This window comes from Toxorhynchites rutilus, chromosome 3 (genome assembly GCF_029784135.1).
Source record: "Toxorhynchites rutilus septentrionalis strain SRP chromosome 3, ASM2978413v1, whole genome shotgun sequence".
NCBI classification, from domain to species: domain Eukaryota; kingdom Metazoa; phylum Arthropoda; class Insecta; order Diptera; family Culicidae; genus Toxorhynchites; species Toxorhynchites rutilus.
In genome coordinates this window covers 180,987,100-181,010,279 of record NC_073746.1, presented here as the reverse complement: position 1 = coordinate 181,010,279, position 23,180 = coordinate 180,987,100, and the positions used below count along the sequence as shown (strand labels likewise).

At 37.5% G+C, this 23,180-nt stretch overlaps 1 protein-coding gene across 1 annotated transcript in view; it reads right to left on the bottom strand.

Annotated features, from left to right (window-relative positions):
- LOC129779318 (protein ABHD13) overlaps positions 1-20,254 on the bottom strand; it is a 41,944-nt gene extending 21,690 nt beyond the window's left edge. Inside the window, exons 1-2 of the mRNA XM_055786726.1 lie at positions 19,789-20,254; positions 18,967-19,729 (exon numbers count right to left, since the gene is read on the bottom strand). Of these exons, the coding sequence (XP_055642701.1) occupies positions 18,967-19,729; positions 19,789-19,942 (917 nt within the window). The 5' untranslated portion in view covers positions 19,943-20,254. The remainder of the gene's footprint in view (positions 1-18,966; positions 19,730-19,788) is intronic.
- Positions 20,255-23,180: the final 2,926 nt, after the last annotated feature.

Sequence of the window (23,180 nt, the reverse complement as noted above, 5' to 3'; positions counted from 1 at the left end):
TATGCTAAACTAAACTAGAACGCGCACTTATATTCAATAATCAACAAGGCCAACTCAGCTCTCTGGGCATGCTCTAAAATGATAGGAAGAACATGGGGCCTTAAAAAAATACTAAGGAGACTAAGGAAACTGTAGCTACAAAAAGTCACAGGAGGGTTGAGTCCGAGACACGACGGCATAGTTGACGTAGAATTCCGTTAGGCTATCTGTTGATTTTGGATATGTTTGAAGAATTACATCGTTAAACTCTTTGATAATGATTTGGTGGCCCTGCGAAAGGCCGTTTTGTTTGGTTGTTGGGTATCGTTTATTCACTCCACCAGTGTTTACCGAGTGATGATGACAGATGGATGGTAAACAGTCGTTCGATGGTGCGTATCAGATAAAAGAGACCGAAGTGGAACAAGATATGATGAAAACCGCCCTCTGTGATCCTAGACGAAATGCCTCCTGTGTTATGTATGGATGAAATAAAAAAAGCTCACCAAAGTAATATAAGATAATTAACAAAACCGAACACAATTATCAATTTTTCTCATCAGTAAAAACATGTTACTTTAATATAGAGAAAACATATTTTAAATGGAAAAAGTAATTTTCTTTTATAATTTTTACTTTCTGAGTGTTTGATCAACCCAATGTGAATTTTAATCGGACTAGAAACACCTCATACTATATCCAGAGCATATGGGAAATCACTTTTTGTAATATTTTTTTTCCAATTTTTCTCGCCGTATAAACTTTCCTTGGGTGAAAATGAACACAACAAAACAGACAGCTTAAACCAAACGATCCGTTCTCGAGCGGGAACACACCTTGGTTTTTATTTGTGAAAATTGAAATAAATCTTTTCATATATCAAGTCATTTTAAACACAACTGCTACCATATATAAGTTTACACTTGTACAATTGTGCTGAATTTTTCACAATACACGATCGGTCATTGATATGAAATTTCACGAAGCAACCAACATTAAAGTTCCAAATTTAAATTTTATTTGCTAGAATTAATCGTATCACTCACCTTACTTGCAACATAAAAATGCCCCCAACTTGCATATATTTGCAATGTCGACTTCCCCCAGGCAGCTTGAATTAGAAGTCTCTGTTAGGGAACACTTTTCGATGGGAACAAAAGCTCCCCCTACTTTCATGTATTTGCAATATCGATTTCCCCCAGGCAGCTTGGTTTTGATGTCTCTGTTAGGGAACCGTCGCATGTGTCGTCAATTTCGACCAATCAGAAGTGGGTATTTCCGTTAGGATAGGGGTTGAGATTTTTCAATTGTTCGATAGTTAGTTTCATGACATATATTATTTTCTTCAATATAAAAAATTGTTATGGAGTGCCGAAATCGATTGACGCAAAAATTTCATCAATCCATCAATAAATGACTGAGCAATAAGCGTTTGAAATTGGACAATTTTCCCGATGTGCTAGATTTTCGATTTTCAATTTGTACCCCAATATGTTCCCGAAAGACGTAATTCTACGTCAAAAAACTAAATAAACTCCAACGACTAGCATGCGTTGCAATTTCTGGAGCAATGCGAAGCACTCCTTCAAAGGCATTGGAGGCTATCGTTCATTTGGTACCTTTGAACCAATATGTTCAACTAGAGGCTAAAAAAGGCGCTCTAAAGCTTAAAAGTTGGAAAAAAAATACTAGACTGGGACAAAACTGGTCACTTGAACATCTTGAATCTCTTACCCGTTGGACCAGCCTCAAAGAAGAACAGTAATTGGATGGAACCTAGGACTAATTATGACATTCCATACAGAGTGATCGAACATCCTCGTTCAGTATGGGATGAAGGTGGTCCCAACGATCGTAATGATTCAATCGTGTTCTACACTGATGGGTCGAAAATGGGAATCAGAACAGGTGCCGGAATGTATGGTCCCAGAACAAAAATCTAGGAAACTGGCCAACAGTTTTTGAGACAAAAATAGCTGCAATAATAGAATGTTTAAATGTCTGCCTTAAAAGAAAATATCGAATGCTAACATCTGCATATTCTCAGACAGTCAAGCGGCACTTAAAACTCTAAATATTTTAAATGCTCTTCAAAAATTGTCTGGGAATGCATCTCCTTTTTACGGCAATTAAGTCAGATAAGTTCGGTACAACTGTATTGGATTCCTGGCCATTGCGGTATAGAGGGCAACGAGCGAGCAGATGATCTTGCCAGGAACAGCTCAAACTCACCATTCACTGGTCCAGAACGATTATGTGGACTTTTTGACTGTGTGTTGAAAAGTGAGCTAGAGAAATGAGAAGACCGGGAAGTGACAGCCAATTGGATGGCTGTAAAACTTAAGCAGGCAAAAAAAAATTACTATACCGAGTATTGAAATGACTCAACAACTGCTGAGCCTTAATAGGAAAGACTTCAGCACATTCACTGGTCTGGTAACAGCACACTGTCCGAGTAAATACCATTTTAAAAACATAGGTTCTGCACAAGATTATATTTGTCGCTTTTGTAATGCGAAAAGCGAAACCTCTGAACTTTTGCTCTGTAACTGCGGAGCTCTAACAAGACGCAGACTTCAACACCTTGATAAAGCTATTCTGGAGCCCAAGGAAATTTGGTCTGCGTCGCTGATCAGGATTATAACTTTTATCAAACAGATTATTCCTGATTGGCACCTATCTCGCCAATCAGATTGAAAGCCAGATTGAAAGCTAATCTACTCCTTCATCAATAAGCAGTAGATAAGCTTGAAGTGTAGTAAAGGGGTATACCACAATAGTTCAAAATAATGGACGCAGTGGTTCACACCCAAAAGGGAGAAAAAACTCATAAGCTTCAGTTTGATATGTCGATCATCTAAATCGGTCCAGTAGTTCATAAGTTATGAATTTTTGTAATGGAAAAAAGATGAAAAAATTGTTTTTTTAACCATCGGTTAAATTTGGAAAATCATATCTTAAAAACGAAAAAATAGCATCTCTGATATCGAGATATGAAAAATATAGCGCCCTCTAGTCCAAATCCATCAAAACAATAAAAAACCACTACAATCAATAATAACGAAAATGAAATCCGTTTTTTGGTGGTTGTATATTTTTTAGGCTAGCTCATTGGCTTCAATTCGATATGTCGATTATCTAAAACGGTTTCAGTGGATCGAAAGTTATGAATTTTTTAAAAAAGTCATTTTTGGGAAAAAGTGGAAATAATTGATTTTTCGAACCACCCTAAAATAGAAATGGACACCCTAACGAAAAAATAAAAAAATACGGGTCTAATGTTTTTTGATAAAGAACAAAATGACCACTTTTCACGAAAATCTGAGAACCACTATATCGGTTTGGCATTGAATTGAAAGTATGAAATTTGGAACAAGAGTGCATTTTTCTCGAATCGACGAATCGAGAAAACATATTTGCCACTGGCTTCCAACAAATCTGCAATTTAGTGAACACAAATAATAGGCTGCTGGATTTAGTGTTTGTTAACCGACCAGATGAATTGGATCTCTTAGCACCATCCACTCCATTTTCACCTGTGGACAATCACCATCCACTTTTTAATATATTGCTCGAAGAAAACGTGAACGACTCAGGCACACCTGAAGACTGCAATGAAAATGTGTCGTACAATTTTGAAGCCTGTGATTTCGACCGATTGAACGACACACTCACCAACATTGACTGGGACGGTATAATGAGCGACGGAACTGCGGATGAATTACTTTCGATTTTCTACGACAAGTTGAATCAAGTATTAACTGAACACGTACCTCGGAGAAGACGAGCCTCCGTTATTGGCAAACCATGGTGGACTCCTGAGCTGCGACATTTACGCAACACCCTCAGGAAAGCACGCAGAAGATTCTTCCGAACAAAATCTGAGAGAGAGCGCAACAATCTTCGAGAAGTGGAAACAAGTTATAAAGAACTTCTTCTGTTATCATACGAAAACTATATTTTTATGGTACAATCGAATATGAAACTATATCCTCAACTCTTCTGGGACTTTGTGAGAACACGGAGATCATCTACCCGCGTTCCATTCAATGTGAAATACGGGAAATCTGATGCAAGCTCGAATGTAGAAGCAGCGAACTTTTCGCTACGTTTTTTGAGAGTGTGTTCAGCAAAGTGTCGCCCGTTTGTCGTCGCAATTGCTTTGCTCACATACCATCATATGACATCACATTTCCAGTTCTTCAGTTCTCCTCTGAAGATGTGAAAAAAGAATTTAAGGAACTTGACACCAAGAAAGCATCGAGTGCAGATGGAATATCTCCCTTGCTTCTCAAGAACTGCTCTTCCACCTTGGCGGGGCCCATCGCTCTTATATTCAACCGCTCTCTGCGCGACCGATCATTCCCGGCTGTATGGAAACGTGCCTGTATTGTTCGGATCCATAAATCCGGAAACTGCGTTTATGTCAGCAATTATCGTGGAATATCAATACTGAGTTGTTTGAGCAAGGTCTTCGAAAAATTAGTACACAAGGTCATCCTTCATCATCTCCGATAGCCAGCATGGCTTCATGAAACATCGGAGTACCACGACTAACCTCATATGTTACGTCACCGCTCTATCTCGTGAAATAGAGCTCAGGCGACAAGTAGATTCGGTGTACATTGATTTCTCGAAGGCATTCGACACTGTTCCGCATATTACTGTTATCAACAAAATGAAGCACATGGGCTTTCCCGATTGGTTTATGGAGTGGTTATGGTCGTACTTGACGGATCGTTCCGCGTACGTAATGGTTAATTATACAAAATCTAGACCATTCAGTATCACGTCTGGCGTACCTCAGGGTAGCGTCCTTGGCCCTCTGATCTTCAACCTCTTTGTCAATGACCTGTCTTCACTGCTCTCTTCTTCTAAGTTTTCTTTTGCCGACGATCTGAAATTTTATCGGTGCATCACCTCGCCCCTGGATCATGTCGCCTTGCAAGAAGATATAAACACAGTGCTGACATGGTGTGGCGATAACGGCATGCAGGTCAATAGTAAGAAGTGCAAGATCATATCCTTCGGTCGCCGTTACAACGTTGCTTATCACGAATATTTTATGGACGCGGACTCACTTGATCGGGTCAAATCTATCTGTGATTTAGGAGTGACCATTGACGCCCAACTCAGGTTCAACGAACACGTAGGTTTCACGACTGCTAAAGCTTTTGCTACTCTTGGATTTATCCGCCGGCACGCCTCCGATTTCACCGATATACACGCTTTGAAGTCGATCTACTGTTCTTTGGTGCGCAGTATACTGGAGTATGCTGCTACTGTCTGGTGCCCATACTACACATCGCACATAATCAGTATTGAACGCATACAGAGGAAGTTCATATGGTTTGCACTACGTCAACTTCCATGGAATGATCCTATCGATCTTCCTCCATATTCCGACCGTTGCCAACTGATCGACTTGGAGACCTTATCCAGCAGGAGGGTCAATATGCAGCGCTTATTCGTCTTCGACTTGCTACGAGGCAATATTGACTGTACTGAACTTCTGGAACAAATCTCGTTCTATGTTCCACCTCGACGTTTCCGGAGTTCGTCTTTGTTGGCACTTCCCCGTCATAGAACCAACTACGGCTACAACAATCCGTTCGACTCGTGTCTTCGTGCGTTTAATAAAATCAGTGACGAATTTGATCTGAATATGTCCAAAAGCACATTTAAAATTAAGATAAAGAATATTGTATAGATTACTAACCATTATTCAGTCTGTACGTCTAGGACGAAGACGGTGATAAATAAATAAATAAATGTTTCTCTCGAGGCCCGAGGTTTTATCCATATTTGAAAAATTTTGATCTTCCGACTGACACAGTTCAATTGAGGATCTGTGCCAAATTTTTGCCATGTTACTACAAACGAATCGTTCCAAAATCGAACGGGTAGCGTACCTAATTTGATTATATGAAACCTTTATAACGACAGTGTGAAAAACACAGCATAAATCTAGTTCAACTAATCTCACCTTCAAGACGCGGAATGAAAATTGGAATTCATTATTTTATACAAAGGACATAAATGCTGCAAATGGAATTTTAAATCAGATCATGAAGGAATGCTATGAAATTTGAGTCGCACATGTACGAACAATATCTCTCCACTATGTGTGTGTGTGTATGTGTGCCTTCAGGAGTGCCATAGTAATTTGCATAAATTTAAAGAGATGCTCCTCCCGAGGACATGCATGCTCAACCTTCCATTTATCACAGTTTTGCGACCAGAAAAGATCGGAGGAAATGTATTGCATACCCTTTTAATTATGTATAAAAATTTCATTAGCTATCATTTAACCCGTTTTAGGAGCATAACCCTTATCGCTAATAAACCTTACCCGGGGGAATCTCATCTCCGCTTCTGTGCGATGATGTGATACGGTGCCAGTCCCGACCGGTTCCAAAAACCCATGGGACCCAAGTGTGCCGAGTTGGCGCCGCAAATTTTATTATTGTTTGACAGCAGTAACTCAATCCTTGCTCACATATGTGAGAGTCTTCCGGACGTGCAACCATGGAACCGTGTTACCGTCGATAAGCAAAAATTTGTTCAAACATGCGGTTCTAGACATATTATTGTGATTAGCAACAAAATAATTGCCGCCGTAAATTCATTCTATTAGGTTCTGATTGCTGCTCGAAGATGCACTATAAAATTTGTTGCTGTATTCTGGGATGAATTACACTGAATAATGTCCGGCAGCACTACGCCAGCCATCAAATGCAAAAAGGCTATCCAACCGGGAACGACCGACACGTATGAAATTTCACACCCCGGTCTCGTTCCAGGCAAAATGTAAACACTATGTTCTGAAACTGTCACACGAGCTGAAGCCTTTTGCAATATCGCTCATGCTGAAAAATAATGAAAGGGGAATCCCTTGTGAGTGGTGATATTCACTTTATCTCTTGATATGGCCCACCCTATTATGAGGGAGAGTTACACATGCTCAAATCTTTATACGGTGATAGTGCCACTCTAAGCCCCCTAAAAGTCATCTAACGTTCTTGACTTTACGCTCTCATGTGGAACAAAATCTGCCCAATCCCACTTATGGTGGTGTTCATATTGAAGCACTAAAATGTACAATGCACATTCTTTTCCGAATATATTAAAACTACTAGCTTTTCCATATAATTACCTGCTAAAAATACGGCCCTCACTTAGTTTCCGTCCGGAAAAGCATAGCGCAGTAGAATAGTATCAATAATTTTTTAATTTTCTTAACCACGAGTAGTCAATTTATGGAGCATTCACAGTGAACCAAGTACAACACTTGAATTTCTGATAGAATATCTGGAACGGGTTCATATACATTCTGTTGGTGTTACCTTGTTACTTGCCGAAAGGAATATTTTTATTTCAAATCGTTACTGAAATTCCAAACATTTTTGCTTTTAGATTTTCAATATTTGCTTCATTATGTCTGCACGAGGAATCCCCTTTCTGATTATCTTTGCAGTTATTGTAAGTCTATGAAAAACTAAATGAAATGCATATATATGAAGCAATTCCACGCTAAATTAACCGAAAAATAGCAAATTTTAACGCAACCCTCTTCAATTTGAGTGAAACTTGGTACTTGGTTGATAGAGGCTACCCAAAATCACAATTATCATATGATCAATTTAAGTTAGGGTAAGTGTACCAATTATGGAGGAGATATGTCACCAACTTGCAGAAATTGACCAATAAATACTCTATTTTAGTTCAAAAGTATACAAAAGAATACTTTTTCTAGCAATTTGAACTCTGTTTCTGAAGATTCTCGCTGATATTTCAATTATTAATTGACTGAGTTGTATAAAAACATGCTTGAAAATGTTACTTCCATGTACCGTAATAAGTTTACCTATTGTGGTAATAGTCAGTGTCACATAGAAATAAATAGGATTCGAATAATACTTCAATAATAATATCAAAATAAAACCATGCCTCTAAGTCTTATTCCTAGTATACAATAATATGTCGTTGATTCTACATTCGACAAAAATTATGGGAACGGTGCGCGAACTCGAAGTTTTTAAGTGTTTTTAGAAACGCTGTAACTTTGTGGAAAACCAACACATGAAGATGGGATTTATATCATTTTAAAGCTTCAAGATTCGAGATTTAACACGATGTATATGTAATGCTTCTATTTTTTTGTGTGTAGGTGTCGTGGATAACAATATTGGAAGGAAAAAAAATCGATTTTTTCTGTTTTTTTTAAAGATTTTTTGGATTAACACAGTGTTTTATTAACCAAGTCAATAGTAAATCCAATTAACCTTATCAATCAGCATTCATTTGAATCCAAGAACGCTCATGTAGGTCATTTTACTACAGGCAAGTTTTGATAGAATGAAAAAATTCCTTTTACCCTAATGAATACTTTTGACGTAGGACTACGTCTAACCGGAAGATATAGGGGGTGAAATGGAAATCTAGGCACTGAACAAGTAGGAAAAAATGCAAGATTTGGAACGCTTATAACTCGAGCATTTCTCAATAGATCGCAAAAGTTTTTGCATCAATTTATAGGAAATATATCTACACATCTATCATAACGAATAACATTTCATTTTTCTTGAGATAAATAATTGAATAATTGTGAAATATCAAGCATTGTCCAAATGCACTATGTGCCCATTTTTGATTGGTCCATTTTGTGCTCCTCAAATCGTACCGACCAAAACGGGCAACCATAGCAGCAGCGGAATAGAATGAAGCACGATTGAAAAGGAAAAAGAAAAAAAAATGAACGAAACATTGGTCGCAGTCTCACGCATGCGTAGTTCTCGAGTCAGCCAGTCAGCTTAAAAATCCCCGCTCAGCTACCGTAACGATCCATTCTTTGTGTGGACACCGACTGGACAACATCGTTGCTGGACGAGCTGGACGGCGAGGGATCGAGTGCCTTTCTCAAGGCAAGAGAGTGGAGGTGGTAGCGCTGGAGTAGAGTAGAGTAGAGTTTTCAAAGGGCCTTTCTCAAGGCTAGAGACGAATGAACTGCAAAAGTTTAAAGTCTCTATAATACAAGACCTTCCTTCCTTCCGTAATGATCATTCTCATTCAAACCGTACACCACATCAGTTCGCATCACAACACATCAACAAATCAACAAACAGCCATGTCTGGACATGACAAAGAAGGGAAAAGTGAAGGGAAAGGCAAAATTCCGCTCGAACCGTGTTGGTCTGCAATTCCCCGTAAGTATATCCGCCAATTGCTCCGCAAGGGTAGCTAGGACGAGCGCGTTAGTACCAGTGCACCAGTCCACCTAGTCGGCGTTATATAGTTTCGGCCGCCGAAGTGATCGAGTTAGCTGGTAAAGCTGCTCGCGACGATAAGAAAACCCGCATTCAGAACAGAACACATTCGGTTCGGTGGACATCAAGACAACAGGCAGTTGCAGCGAGTGGCGAGTGGCAAACGCAATCGCAAAACGGCAGCTGGTAGCAGAAGAAAAAACTTTGTTCTTTATACAAACTGCTTTGGTGGCAAATCCAGAACAAGGCGGCATCGAGGGCGTTCGAAATGGTTTTTTTTCAAAACCACGATTACTAAGTTTTCTAAATTGGAACCATTCCATAAAACACGGCGCTTATCAGGGCCATTAAACCTTTCAAAAAAGAGTTTACGAAATACAGTTCAATGCTTTCTAAAATAATATCCAAAATAATAATAAAACACAAACTGATTTTTTCATAATTTGTTTGCCAGGATCTGATGAGTATGTGAATTTGGCAGTTGTTCTGAGCATATTGATAGTTGGGGACTTTCCTGATTATTCAATTTCCACCAATTCTTAAATTGTTTCCAGATTGAAAGTACAGTAATTTATAATTAGTTCGACATTTAGCTAATTGGATGGACATGTAATGCGACAAATTTAGTTAGACATTTTTGTAAACATAGAGATCCAAATTATGAACCCACATTGAAATTCGACACTGTACCACTGTCATCGCAAATGTATTTAGCCTGCATGTGAATCCAACGAGCGAACAAATCGTAATGAATGTATTTTTTTTTGCCATCGCTGCCTTTTAACGCTCATTCGTTCGTCTCGTTGGACTCGCCCCTTTGGCTGAGTCTGCCGATTTGTCTCTATCCTGTGAGCGTGTACCGCTATAGTACAAAACGGGCGGACCTCAAAAAAATATCTCATTTTCTTACAAACCGTAAACCCGTGTGGTTGTACGGCATCGTTTAACATCGCATCGCATCACATCATAAAAAGAAAACAAGCAGCAACGTGGACGTGTGGACGTAACAAAGGAGGACAAGTTAAGGGAAAGGCAAAGTCTCACTCGAACCGTGTAGGTCTCCAGTTCCCTGTTGGTCGCATTCACTGATTGCTCCGCAAGGGTAACTAGGCCGAACGGAATGGTGCCGGAGCACCAGTATACCTAACAGCGATTATAGAGTTTCGGCCGTCGGAATGCTCGAGTTGGCTTGCAAAGCTGCTCACGACAATCAGAAAACACGCATCAAGAACAGAGCAGCTTCGGTTCGGCGCTCATCAAGGCAACAACTAGTTTCAGCGAGCGGTAAACGCAATAGCAAAACGGCAGCAGGTAGAAGAAAGAAAAAGTTTGTTTATACAGACTGCTTTGGTGGCAAAACCAGCCACCGTAAAACACGACGCTTTTCAGGGCCATTAAACCTTTCAAAGAAGAGTTATTAAAAGTTTTTCACAATACCAATGCATTCTAAAGTGACATAATATGACATATAATATAAACTGATTTTTTTGTTTATGCTTGTTCTTGAACTTATTGGTGGTTGGGGTCTTTTAAATTGATCATTCAGTTTTCACAAACCCATGTATGGTTTCCGAATTAAAAGTGGCTTCAAATTACAACACATTGTATGCAGGATGGCATTAACGAATTTTCTCGGTACCAAGAACTGCTTTCTTTGGTTGATAACTGATGTTGAAAATTGACTGACGTTACATCTGCATTGCATAGAGAAATAACTAAGGAGCAACACGATGAGCTATGTATTTTGGACTTTAATCCGAAGGTCATCCGTCCCTGTATTTACTGTTGGCTTTTCAGAACGCTTATAGCTCGTCTATTTCAGATCGTAGAGTTCGTCACCAAAACCTCAGTTCTTTTTCATTTTTATTTACATTGTTTCATTCTATTACAATTCATTCGTCTCCGAAACCACAGTTTAAGGTACGGTAATGTGTTCAATAGTGAAATATATGATAGTGAACGAGCTGATGACCACCTATGCATTCCCTATCACAGCCATCATTTTGATTGTACGATATGTGTATACGCCGAAGGATGCCCGACGTTGAACATTTAATAAGTACAAAGCCTTCAGAAAAAATCAAGAATCAAGTTTGTAAAAAAAACGCAAAAACACAACACCAAAGGTTCTTTCCAGAACCCCTAACATGTTCATAAAGAGTAAACAGTAAACTAATCCATTTTTCAGGTAGATAGGTAGGTATTCACGTAGGAGAAGAAAATAAAACAATATATTTAAAATATATATTCAGCAAAAGCTGTCCCCTTTGTATAGTCCTACGTCACTCCGGTTATGTCACCGACATTACCCACCCGTCTTTTTTCAATAATGCGATTATTCCCAGGGCAGAAGGCAGTTTTGAAAATTCCAATAAATTTTGTACACGGCTCATTATTTATTATTCATTATTCGGCAATTTTTGTCTAATTTTTGTTTTGATCGATCGATTCTCTTAATTGGTTTTCTCTCACGATAGCCATGTCCTTCCAGACAGATTTTGTGCCAATTAATTTCAATATGCAAAGAACATCAACCAATTATTTGCATCCAAAATTAAAAAAAATTAAGAACTTCCGGATGATAATCTAAGAGAGGGTACACTTAATTAACTACAAATCAATAAAGAATAAACAAGCATTACAAGTTCCGGTTATGATTTATCTTCTGTTAATGAGAAATCTTTGGTTTTTTTTCTAATATCCGGCCGGATACCGAATATTGATCGGATAGGCAGAGTACCGAATATCCATTTCATCTCTAGATTAAACTGTTGTTATGTGGAGAATCACAAAGGCGTGAGGGTTGTGATGCAGTTTTCGCTTCTCTTCAGGAACTGAACAAAAGATATTAACACATTCAACTAAGATTTAATTTTCAACAGAGTGGATCAGACAAATATGCTTCGGTCGGACACGCATAGTGCTATTTCACAACACTACTGAGCGTTTAAAGGCGCCCTATGATATGCAATTGCATAGCGTGAAAACTTGAGGTACAACCAGGTTTGCCAACTATAATTTGAAAAAATCAGGAAGAATTCAAATAAAAATCAGGATAAATCAGGATAGCTCATATTGGGTTGTCCGAAAAGTTTATGTCGATATTTGGTAAAACAAAAACAGAATTATAATCTTTCTCTCACACAGCTTAAATATTCTATCCTCCCAGAACATGTATGCTTCCTCCTCAAAAACTGCTGAGATATATTTACCATAGTCTCATCATTAAAGTTTATTGTACTTTGAATCAGACGAACAAATTACATATAAAATCTTTTTATATTGACTGTGGATTCAAAAAATTTCTCTAGAGTAATTTTACACTCTGAAACGTACATTAATAACTCTGGGGATACATCTACATACACATTATCCTCATTAAAGCAATATTGTTCCTCGAACTTAATTTCTTTGTAATTTCAAAAATTCGTCAGACAATCTGGTTTCATGGCACTATTTTGAAAAGCCACAAAACAATTGAGAGTAGAGATCAAAAAAAGTTTAGTGCAAAGTTTAACTTAATGTAAGACATATACAAGAACGAACCGGAGAACTATCATGACAGAAAACTATGGCATGAAACCACTATATTTATTACGAATAATGTGAAGAGTACAAAAATCAGGGAAAATCAGAATCATTTCAGAAAAATCAGGATAAATTGAGTGTTCGTCAGGATATCAGGGAGCGTACTAAAAAGTCTGGGAAATCCTGAAAAATCAGGAAGGTTGGCATCTCTGGGTACAACCATAAGGCATCGTGCACAAATTACGTAACGCTAAAAATCCCGATTTTGGACCCCCTCCTCCCCTACGTAACGCAATTTCCTATCTCTAATACACAGAAATTAACGCAACCTCGACTCCCTCCCCCCCTTATCACGTTACGTAATTTGTGCACGACGCCTAATAGCATAACAACCATAATAGGAACATATAGGGGAGCCGCGGGTAAGACGGTCAGTGGGGGTATAATGGATAGGTGATTGATTTGTATAGTTGCATTATGAATTTCAAATTTCTGTTGATGGGAAACCCTTCTACATGCTATTCTATAATAATTAAACCATCTTATGACAATGAATACTGATCAAAAGTGGAATAGAGAAACAAAAACCGATAATCGAACATGATTCCGCGTGTTGATGTAACTTTTGCGGCTTCGATATAAAGCATTTTGAGTGGTTTAATTGCAAAATTGAATTCACTGATTGTTATATTTCTGTTTATGAGTTGACAGAGAAGCGATATTAGGTATGTGCGGAAAAGTAAATTCATTCGTAAGTGGTAAATTTAATTATTGAAATAATTGCACTGGGGGGGGGGGGGGGTGCAATGGACAATCACATCCGTAATCACATCCAATGCATGATGGAAAGTGAAGGGGAGAATATTGAATTTTTTTTCTGGACGCACAAACACTGAGAGAGAGTGAAATTATTCCTTTCGCGAGCGATAAACCTCTACGCTTCGTATATTATGAACCTGTCCATATTCCCCCCACTCCATGTCCATTATACTCGCACTGATACATGGAAAAACAGATTTTTATAAAACATTTAGCCAGTTATTTCGAAAACCAGTATATTCAACTGTAAGAAACTGCTTTTAAATTTTTGAAAACATGAGTTTCCAAACATACAATTGAAGTTTTCCTTAACATATCCGTCTTCCCCCCATCTCCCCAAAGCTCTGCTTTTCAGCTTTGCAGCGATTTCGTACAACCATAATAGAAACAGGTCAGCTCTCGATAATGCGATAATTGGCACATGGATGTAAGGTTGTACCAATTATGGTAATACAAAAATACATGTTTATTTCGATAAAATCGTATAAATTGGTCGAATCACAACATCAAGAAGGTTGTCATGTATGCGTCTACACTGTTTTTGCATCAAAATAGCCACTTCACAGCATAAAAATCTCATTGTTTCGACCGCACATTTTTTAGCGGAATGCTAAGAAGCAAGCATCAATGGGACACACTATTTTCAAACTAAATTTTTCAACAAAAAACAATGTTTCGCATGGAATGGAGTACCAAAATCGCCAAAGAAGAGATTACTGATGTTTAAAAATTATATTAGAGCCTTTAAAGAGAAGATATGTTTTCTAAACTGATAAAAAAACTCACTCGTTTTACCATAATAAGTACTATTGCGATGATAGGTACTTCCACCCTACCACCATTTTTTTTAAGTGGCGTATTGAAAATCATTGATCTTTTTTGAAAAAAATCGTAACTCAAAATCAAGATATCTGATTAAAATATGATGTTCGAAAAAGCATTTTAGCATTTTAAATGCACTAGAAAAAGACGGATCGGTAATGTCGTGGACATAAGACGTGGGACCTTCTCATTTCCTTCCTTCACATTTCATTCGGCGAAAATATTTCTGTGATGATGATGGACACCATCGTCGCCGTCGGCAACTGGTTGCTTGCTGGCAGTCAAATTGCTACTAAAAATATAAACCACAGAACGGGCGATGTATACATCTATTACTCTCGATGCAACTTATTCTATTTTATCAATGCATCCTTCATTGTACAGAACTCTTTTACTGAGCGGGCGAGCAATGGACACAACAACAACATTCCCAAATAGACTCTCAACGTCAACACATCAAGCTGGTCGGAGCGTGAATGAATGTTGTAGGAAGGTAGAGAAGGTAATGCATTATAGGGACTTTAAACTCTTACAGTTTATTCGTCTTTAGCCTTGAGAAAGGCCCTTGGAAAACTTTACTTTCCCTGTACTACTCCTCCATCCTCATTGCCTTGAAGAAGGCATTCGATCCCTCGCCGTCCAGCTCGCCCAGTAAACGATGTTGCCCAGTCGGTGTCCTCACGAAGAATGAGAATGTTGTATCTTGCACCCTTCTCTTCTTCTTCTTTCTTTGTTTTTAAGAGGCTTTAAACTTTGCAGTTCATTCGCCTCTAGCACCCTTCTCTTATATATGCAACGCTCTTCGAAGCAACGTGATTCTCTATATGGGAATGTTGTTTCAATGCCCATTTTCGCACCTGTCAGAGAATCATGTTGCAACGAATCGCGATGCATATATAAGAGAAGGGCGAAAGATACATAATTTCGTACTAGTTCTGGTGCAGGTGTTGCCCTAGCCATCAGAAATAACATTAGATATCGACTTTTGCCGTGCCTGAAACTCAACATCATCGGAGCTATAGGGGCGGAAATCACAACATCGATTAGGGTTATATCGTGATTGCGGTCTACTATCCCAAACAGACTTCAATCAGAGATGGCTCGGCGTTGCTTCTTAAAAACGATATCATCAAGCTAACACGAAGACAGTCGAAATGCGTCATCGGCGGGGACCAGGGTTGCCACATTTGAATCTGTACCAGAGGGGTCAAAAATCTTTCTCATCTGTACTTTTTTTTTCCAAAAATCTGTACCAAAAATCTGTGCCATCGATAAATTATCACAGATTTCGCTTACTAAAATCGATACTACCTTTTCAAAAGTTACACTTGAGTCAAAAAATGAACCATAATGATGTATTCGGAAAAGTTGTTGGAAATTATAAGCAAATTCATAAAATTTCATGAACATGACGGTATAACACGACAAACATTTTAAAATGGATTATTTACTATAAAAAAACAATAAATTAGAAATATTTTTTTAAATATCTCGAGAATGGTTGCATTTAGAAGGAGATTGATAATAACCTTTTTTGTTTTAAATAACATAAGGATGCATAATGTGTGATTAAAAATGACTGCTAACATACAAAAAACTCGATGTTTCGAAAATTCCTAGAAATTCGATGCTCCACAAAGTTCGTCAAAAATAGTTTTACCAACTTGGGCCCATTTTTTGAATTTTCTACATGACTTCTATTTTGTATGAAAAAATTAAAGAAAAAAATTTAAAAATATGTATTTTGGATATTGCAAATTTAATTTTTATTCTGTAAATAAAAAAAAGAGTACTAATTTTTTTCTCAGTGTACATTTTTTTCATATTCAACCATCAATACTCTATAACTCTTTCTAAGACACTATTTCGGTACGACTCATAGTTTTTGAAATATAAATTGAGGGGCTTAGAATGAAAGGGGTGTAAGTGATTTGATCGATTTCTCTACATCGACTCTCTCTTTTAGTCATAGCTTAGCCTCTAATACATTCCCAGCTGTATTTGACAATGTGGAAGATAGGTCAGAACCTCACCTATCAGATTCTATAGCAAACTTAAGTTGGAACGTTTTTGCAATTGAGTTATTAACTAAAGAAAAAGTTGATGAAGAGAAATCGATCAAGTCACTTACACCCCTTGCATTCTAAGCCCCTCAATTATCAAATATTTCTCTTACTATAATCGATACGGCCTTTTCAAAAGTTACGCTTGAGTCAAAAAATTCCCAATTGCTGTGAAAAACTCATATTTCCTCCAACCCAAACGGAATACACACATTCATTGGAATCAAAAATACAAAGCTTTTAAAATCTGCATTTTTAGGACGATTTCATTTGGAATTGCTGTATATTGAAAGGTTAGACGTAGTCCCACGTCAAAACAAGCGGATTGATTAATATAATTCCGTTGTTCTACGTTGAAAATGCGATCGGGTCCTAGATACAACCCCTTACAATATTTTTAAATAAACCAAGTGTTTAAGTATTCGCTATTATAGTCAATTCGCTATTTTTCATACATAGATCGCTACTTTTTTGGACGCTCAGATTCCAAGATATCGTCACTAACCAACTTTCCCCTATGACCAACTAGCCCCGCGCTACTCTACTGTCAATCGGTCAAGTATTTGAATCATCCACTTATTATATATTCGTGAGAGGTTACTTGCATGACACATTGGGCCTGATTCTCGAATACACTTCACGGTGGAAACGGAATGAAACGTATTCGCGATGACAACGGTACGGTGTCGACATCTGGATACGAGATTAGTTTCCCACTAAATTTATCATTATAACATCAAATTATCTTCAGATGAAATTTTTGTATGAGATTATTATATCACATGAAGTTTTCCACTCACATTGAATATCAGTTTGATACGAAGAAGTTAATTTTCATTTATGGTTTTTTATTTGAAAAGTGCTCATTCTGCCTGAAAACTCATCATTATCTTCGACACTTCACTAACCCGTAAAACGTAGTTCAATGGCGTGCCGTTTATTTCGTTTCCACCGCGAAGTGTATTCGAGAATCAGGCCCATTGTGTATCATTCGATATTTATAGATATCCAAACACTGCATACATGGTAGCGATTCACGTAACCAAGCTTCGCCAGATACTCATGAACGGTTTGAAAATATGTAGGGAAACTACGAATTATTGTTCAGCGTCTCGATTTGGTCAGGATTTGTGGCGGCCAGAAATTTCCGGACAGTCCAAGGTCTTGGTCCTAAATATTATATAAAGCGTTTGAAAATTCTTAACACACTGTTTGCTTTATTTCTTACTGAATTGCAGAGCGTTATGAATGTAAGTTCAGTGTTCAGAATGATTCCTAAATCTTTGACTATTTTGCATTTCCCCACCGTTTGGTTTCGAGACATGTTAAAGTTTATGGCGCTCGATATTTTCTGCTCATAGATCTTCAGAGGTGCATTTTTTACATTCAATTGAAGGGAATTTTACTACACCAAGTAGAGAATACAGTAGAACCCCGATTATCCGCGGAATAACGAAAATCGCGGATAACGCAATAAAGGCCTATAAATGGGTTCAAAACACAAAAATAAGATATTTCAGCATGAAAACTATGTTTTATCAATAGACAAATCGTTAAACTATCCATTATTAAGGTCGTGTACACCAGTGGTCAAATTATGTGAAGTGCCATGGCCAAAACAAAAGTGTATGAGCCTATCAATCACTGACAAATTCCTGGAAGATTTACTATGGAACTCGCTGTCGCGAATAATCCGCATCGCGGAACATCCGCTCGCGGATAATCGAGGTTCCATTATACATACATTTCATTTTGGAATGCTTGGATGTAACATAATTTCCGATTTGCACGAAGAGTTACAGTCGTCTGCATACACAAGTACGTTTATACGATTAATAACGTAGAAACTATCATTCAAGTACAAAATAAATAGGCACAACAATAGAGCCTCGCGGGACGATGATCCTTATTTTTGTTTGGATTTCCATTTCCATCTTGAATGAAATAAAAGTCACATATACCTATTCGAAGTAGATGTTCCTAAACGAACAGACTTAGCGAATCCAAAGCAAACTCCTTTCCTCCAAAACAAGAACATCAGTGGTTCATGATCGCTACCAAATTGCATTTTCTTCATGAAAACCGTTCACATTCGAATCAGCATATCTAATCTGTATGGGCACTTTAGCGCTCAGTATTTTGTAAAACTGTGACATGCTTACTCTTTGTTTAGATTGAATCAATGATAGAATGTTTAAAAAATTGAAAGAAAACTTTAGGGAAATAAAAATAAAATCAATCTATTGTAAGAAAAACAGCTGGAACCATATTACACTGAAAAAGAAGCACTGTCAACTCTCAATCTTCCAGGGCTATCATGTGCTGATCTTCAGCAAACCCGGAACCTGGCTAACTGTGCAGACTTACTCGAGGAATGATAATTGGTGGACTTCACCGGTCCCCCAGGTCGATCCATAAAATCAGACAGATGGCAAACTACACGAGCAAAGAATGACAAGTTTCTTTCATCAAAAAATAAGTTCACTTACCCGCTCACAGCCCATGTATCGTTATGGGATCCACCCACAATTTGCAGCATATGTTTGCGAGTACTTCCACAGCGAGTGTATAACGTCGTCATCATTTTGGGAGGCACTAAAGTATCCGCTAGGCCAGAAACGAACAAAATCGGTGCTAGTACAAACTGAATTTTATGTACCGAAAGAAATTTGTTTCTGTAGAAACAGAACGGTAAATAGCGAACACAAGGGTGAATCAATTCAACCGCCATATCGGGAATGCTGGTGAAGGTGTTCTCCACAATGACACCCATAAGCTTCGAACCATAGACGGCATCAGCTGCCAGATCGATGGCGACCGCTCCTCCCAGCGATCGGCCGAACACAATAATCTGACTATGGTCCAAATCGTGACGGCTGAAGAGATGATCCAAGACCATTTTGGCATCCAAGAAAAAACACTTTTCGCTCGCAATCCCTTCCGAAAGGCCATAGCCACGATACTCCACCATCAGAACATTGCACTGTAATGTGTGGAAGAATCCACTAGCATTCTGCAGTCGATGTCCCATGTTGCCAGCATTTCCGTGAAAATAAACGATCGTAGGAACGTAACGACCCTTATCTCCCAGATGTCGTATCCAGAAGGAATGTAGCGAGATACCGTCTCTTGTCTTCAGTTGCAAAGTTTCGTAAGGCAAACCATGCATCGATGGAACCGGAATGAAAATTCTCGAATTGGCAGGTAAATCGGGATGAAACATTAGGTTATCTTGTGCGTGATAAAGAATTCCTGAAAGTGAAATTTCCTATGATCGCAATCACCTTAACTCAAATAACTTTAAGCTGTACCTGAAGCAGCAAAAATTAGCAACACGAAAGCGAAGAATCCTCCGTAAACGATGTATATGATAAAAGCACCCAAGAGAGCAGCTCCACTGGCGGCCCAAATGCGCATCGCAATACCGGCCAAGACGCGCACAATTTTCCAGTCTCTCACTGACATTTTTGTTGTTTTAAACCAGTTGTTATACGAATTATTTACAAACCAAAACCCAGTGTTCTTCCAGCCAGTGTGAGAAATTGATAGCTTCGATCAGAAGGTTGGCTTCAAACGAAAATGAATACTTTTTGTACTACAGAAAAAGTTACAAATCGTTGTTTCGCTCGCCATTGATGACGGTTTCTTGATGCTATTGCAGATTCAAAACTATGAACATGTTTTAAAATTCTGTTCCCCGCAATTTGAACACCAAAACAAAAAATCTGTTTCAGAAATTTACGCAAATGAATCAGTTTTGTTTATTTTGATCTCCGATAGTGAGTGTCAATTTACAAAAAATACCCGGAACACGTTCGCAACAAGGCGCGTCCATATAATGTGAACCGTTTCAGAATTGTAAATTCACTCTCCCAAAAATTGTTTCATAATTATAGAACCAAATGGAAAAAACTCTCACTCCTTTACAAAGTTAAATTCAATTTCACATGAATTACAATCTAATCTTTCGTTTTTCTTTCGTTCTTGATCAGTTCAAATAACCCATTGTAATGTGTATCTCATTCTACGCAGAAGATACTGCTCGGTCAAGCCCCCTTAAATCACTCAGATTGCTTGTGATCTGCGTCTACTTTTCGTATAATCACTCCTCATAGATTCTTAACATGGTTTCGATTTGATAAACAAGCTGACCAGTTCAGAATATGCCATGTCATTAAACCATGTCATGACTTTCCGAATTTTATGAATCGATGTAAATTACCCAATTATTACATTGTTTTTGATGCAAAAACAGAAGTAAATGATTTTGAAATACTTCGTTGCACTTTTGACTGTTCATTCGTGTTGATGGTAAGCTATCTGAATAATGTCGGTAAATAGTTTTGTAATATGAATTATTCGTACATATTACGCGATAACCATGGTAAACATATGTGAAACCGATCAGTATAATCCGTATGAGCCGTCGGCTCAACGTTGGTTTAACATATACTCTATACATGTTATATTAACCCTACCTTTATGCATGTATTTTTATGAATTTATTTAGTAATTATGCATAACTATCCAAAAATACGATATTAACAACATTTATGAACTGAAAGCCAGCAGTTCTGCTTCGATATCAGGCAACGCATTCTATTATTCAGTAATTTCTAATGTTTCCGATTCTGCTTTGGGATCTTGTGGCATGACCACTGCAGTGCCCGACATATAATCCTATATCGATTGGGTCTGATCAGCGACTATAAACTAGGAAAAAAAACACTCGAGGTCAAAACAGTCCACTGACCAACACAAACTTGAAAATATTCTTTGTAAGGACCAGTGTTTGCTTCGACGAATGCATTATTTTATAACAGAGTTACAGCGTTTCAAAAATCACTCAAAGCTCACTTTCGATGTCGCAGTGCTCGCAGGGAAAAACTACATCAGAAATTTTTGATTACTATTGATTTCATACTAACCTTGCCTTTATTTTTTTGCTCTTTAGTTTCTTCCAAATTCCATTTCTGTTGTTTTGGGTTTCCTCCTCTCAAATCCGTTCTAAAACATTACTTATGAAATTCGAATAGTTTACAAGAAAACAATTCAACGCCAAATTTATTAATTACCCGATGCTCTCCATTTAAAAAAATGTTTCATTTTCCAAAAAATCATAGCTCTGAAACCTGCTGCCCGATTGAAAAGTTTTTGAGAAATCCATCAACTTTCTGTGGAAATTTAAAGTAATGTTCAAACTGTTGAGAAAACATTCTCATAAATTGAATAATGCATCGAAAATGTTTATGTCTGTTTGAAATATTGTTATATGCAGCTTGTTAACATATTGAATAGCTGATCCACAATATTTCAGGAGGTGATAGAGGATCATATTTGATGAAAAAAACCTTTCTCGCTTGTGGTCACATCTCAACTAAGAAACAATTATTGAACCTTTTTTAGATCGATTTTTGTTGCCTTAATTTACGCTGCTTAGAACGATTCAATTGTGATTGAAAATGAGAAAATTTTGCATAAAAATCTGTTATAAAACATTTAAATTAGTGGAAGATTAGTGGCGAATGGAATGGAATAGTGGAAGATAATTTTTGTGGTTCCAAGGAAGGAATTGAAGAGTAGTTGGAGAACTTCAATTTGATTGAAAGAAACAATCCAGTTTATTATGCATTTTTGTAAAATTAATAAAAATCCATAAAAACATAACATTTCATGTTTCTTCTTTACTTCTGAAAAGCACTTGGTTTTATTATTTTAAATGTTTTACAACTACATTCTACATAAGCAAAATTGCAAATGTGCAGCATAATCATTCAAAGTACCGTACTTTTTAAATTAGAGTCTGTTCAATGCTTAAAATTGGGCTCAAAAAAAGTTCAACAACTCTATCCTAGTTGAGAATTGACCATATGCGTAGAATAATTTTTTTCGTCAAATGCTAACCTCTATCATTTCCTGAAATAATCCGAATCAGCTACCTAATTCCATGTATATTCTTATTGCAATACTGGCTCATTTGTTTTAAATTTGACGACTAAAGGTGAGTGGACAATCTCATACAAATGTAAATATTGATTCGTAGTAATTGACGAATAAAAATACTTTGGAAAATTTATTTTACACGCAATTCTGTATGGAAAACTATACAGACATTATTATCCTAAGACTAACTGGTCTCGAGATATAACAATATGTATAGAAAATTATATTTGATGAAAAACCATTTACTCATATCATGAAACCTCAACCATTATGGTATTGTTTAATTTTTAAAGTTTTGGGCTATGAGGGTCTATGCATACCCCGTAATTAGAAAAGTTCAATCATAGGAAATAGTTTGGTCATTTACACATGTCTACGTGAGGTATTTCTAGAATACTGAAAAAGTTCAATGATTTGAGAAAAAATATATATACGCTTGACTAGGCAGCATTCTCAGACGGCTAAAACCGTTTATTGATAAATACGGAGAGTTTTGAAATTCTTAATGTGTAACAGATTTTATTTAATTTTGAATGTACAGGTGATTGTATTTAAGAAAAAAATATTCTTCCTATCCACGTGGACTCAGTCTACACCACCTCCCCTCTCTCTGGGGGACTGGCGTGGACATTTTATTGCGTGGACAACTATGCGCAAAACGGCAGTATCAGCCAAACACATTCCGTGAATACCTCGAAGCTGACGAAACCCAGGCGGCATTAAATAAAGCCAGCTCTATGCACCACTACAATGTTGACTT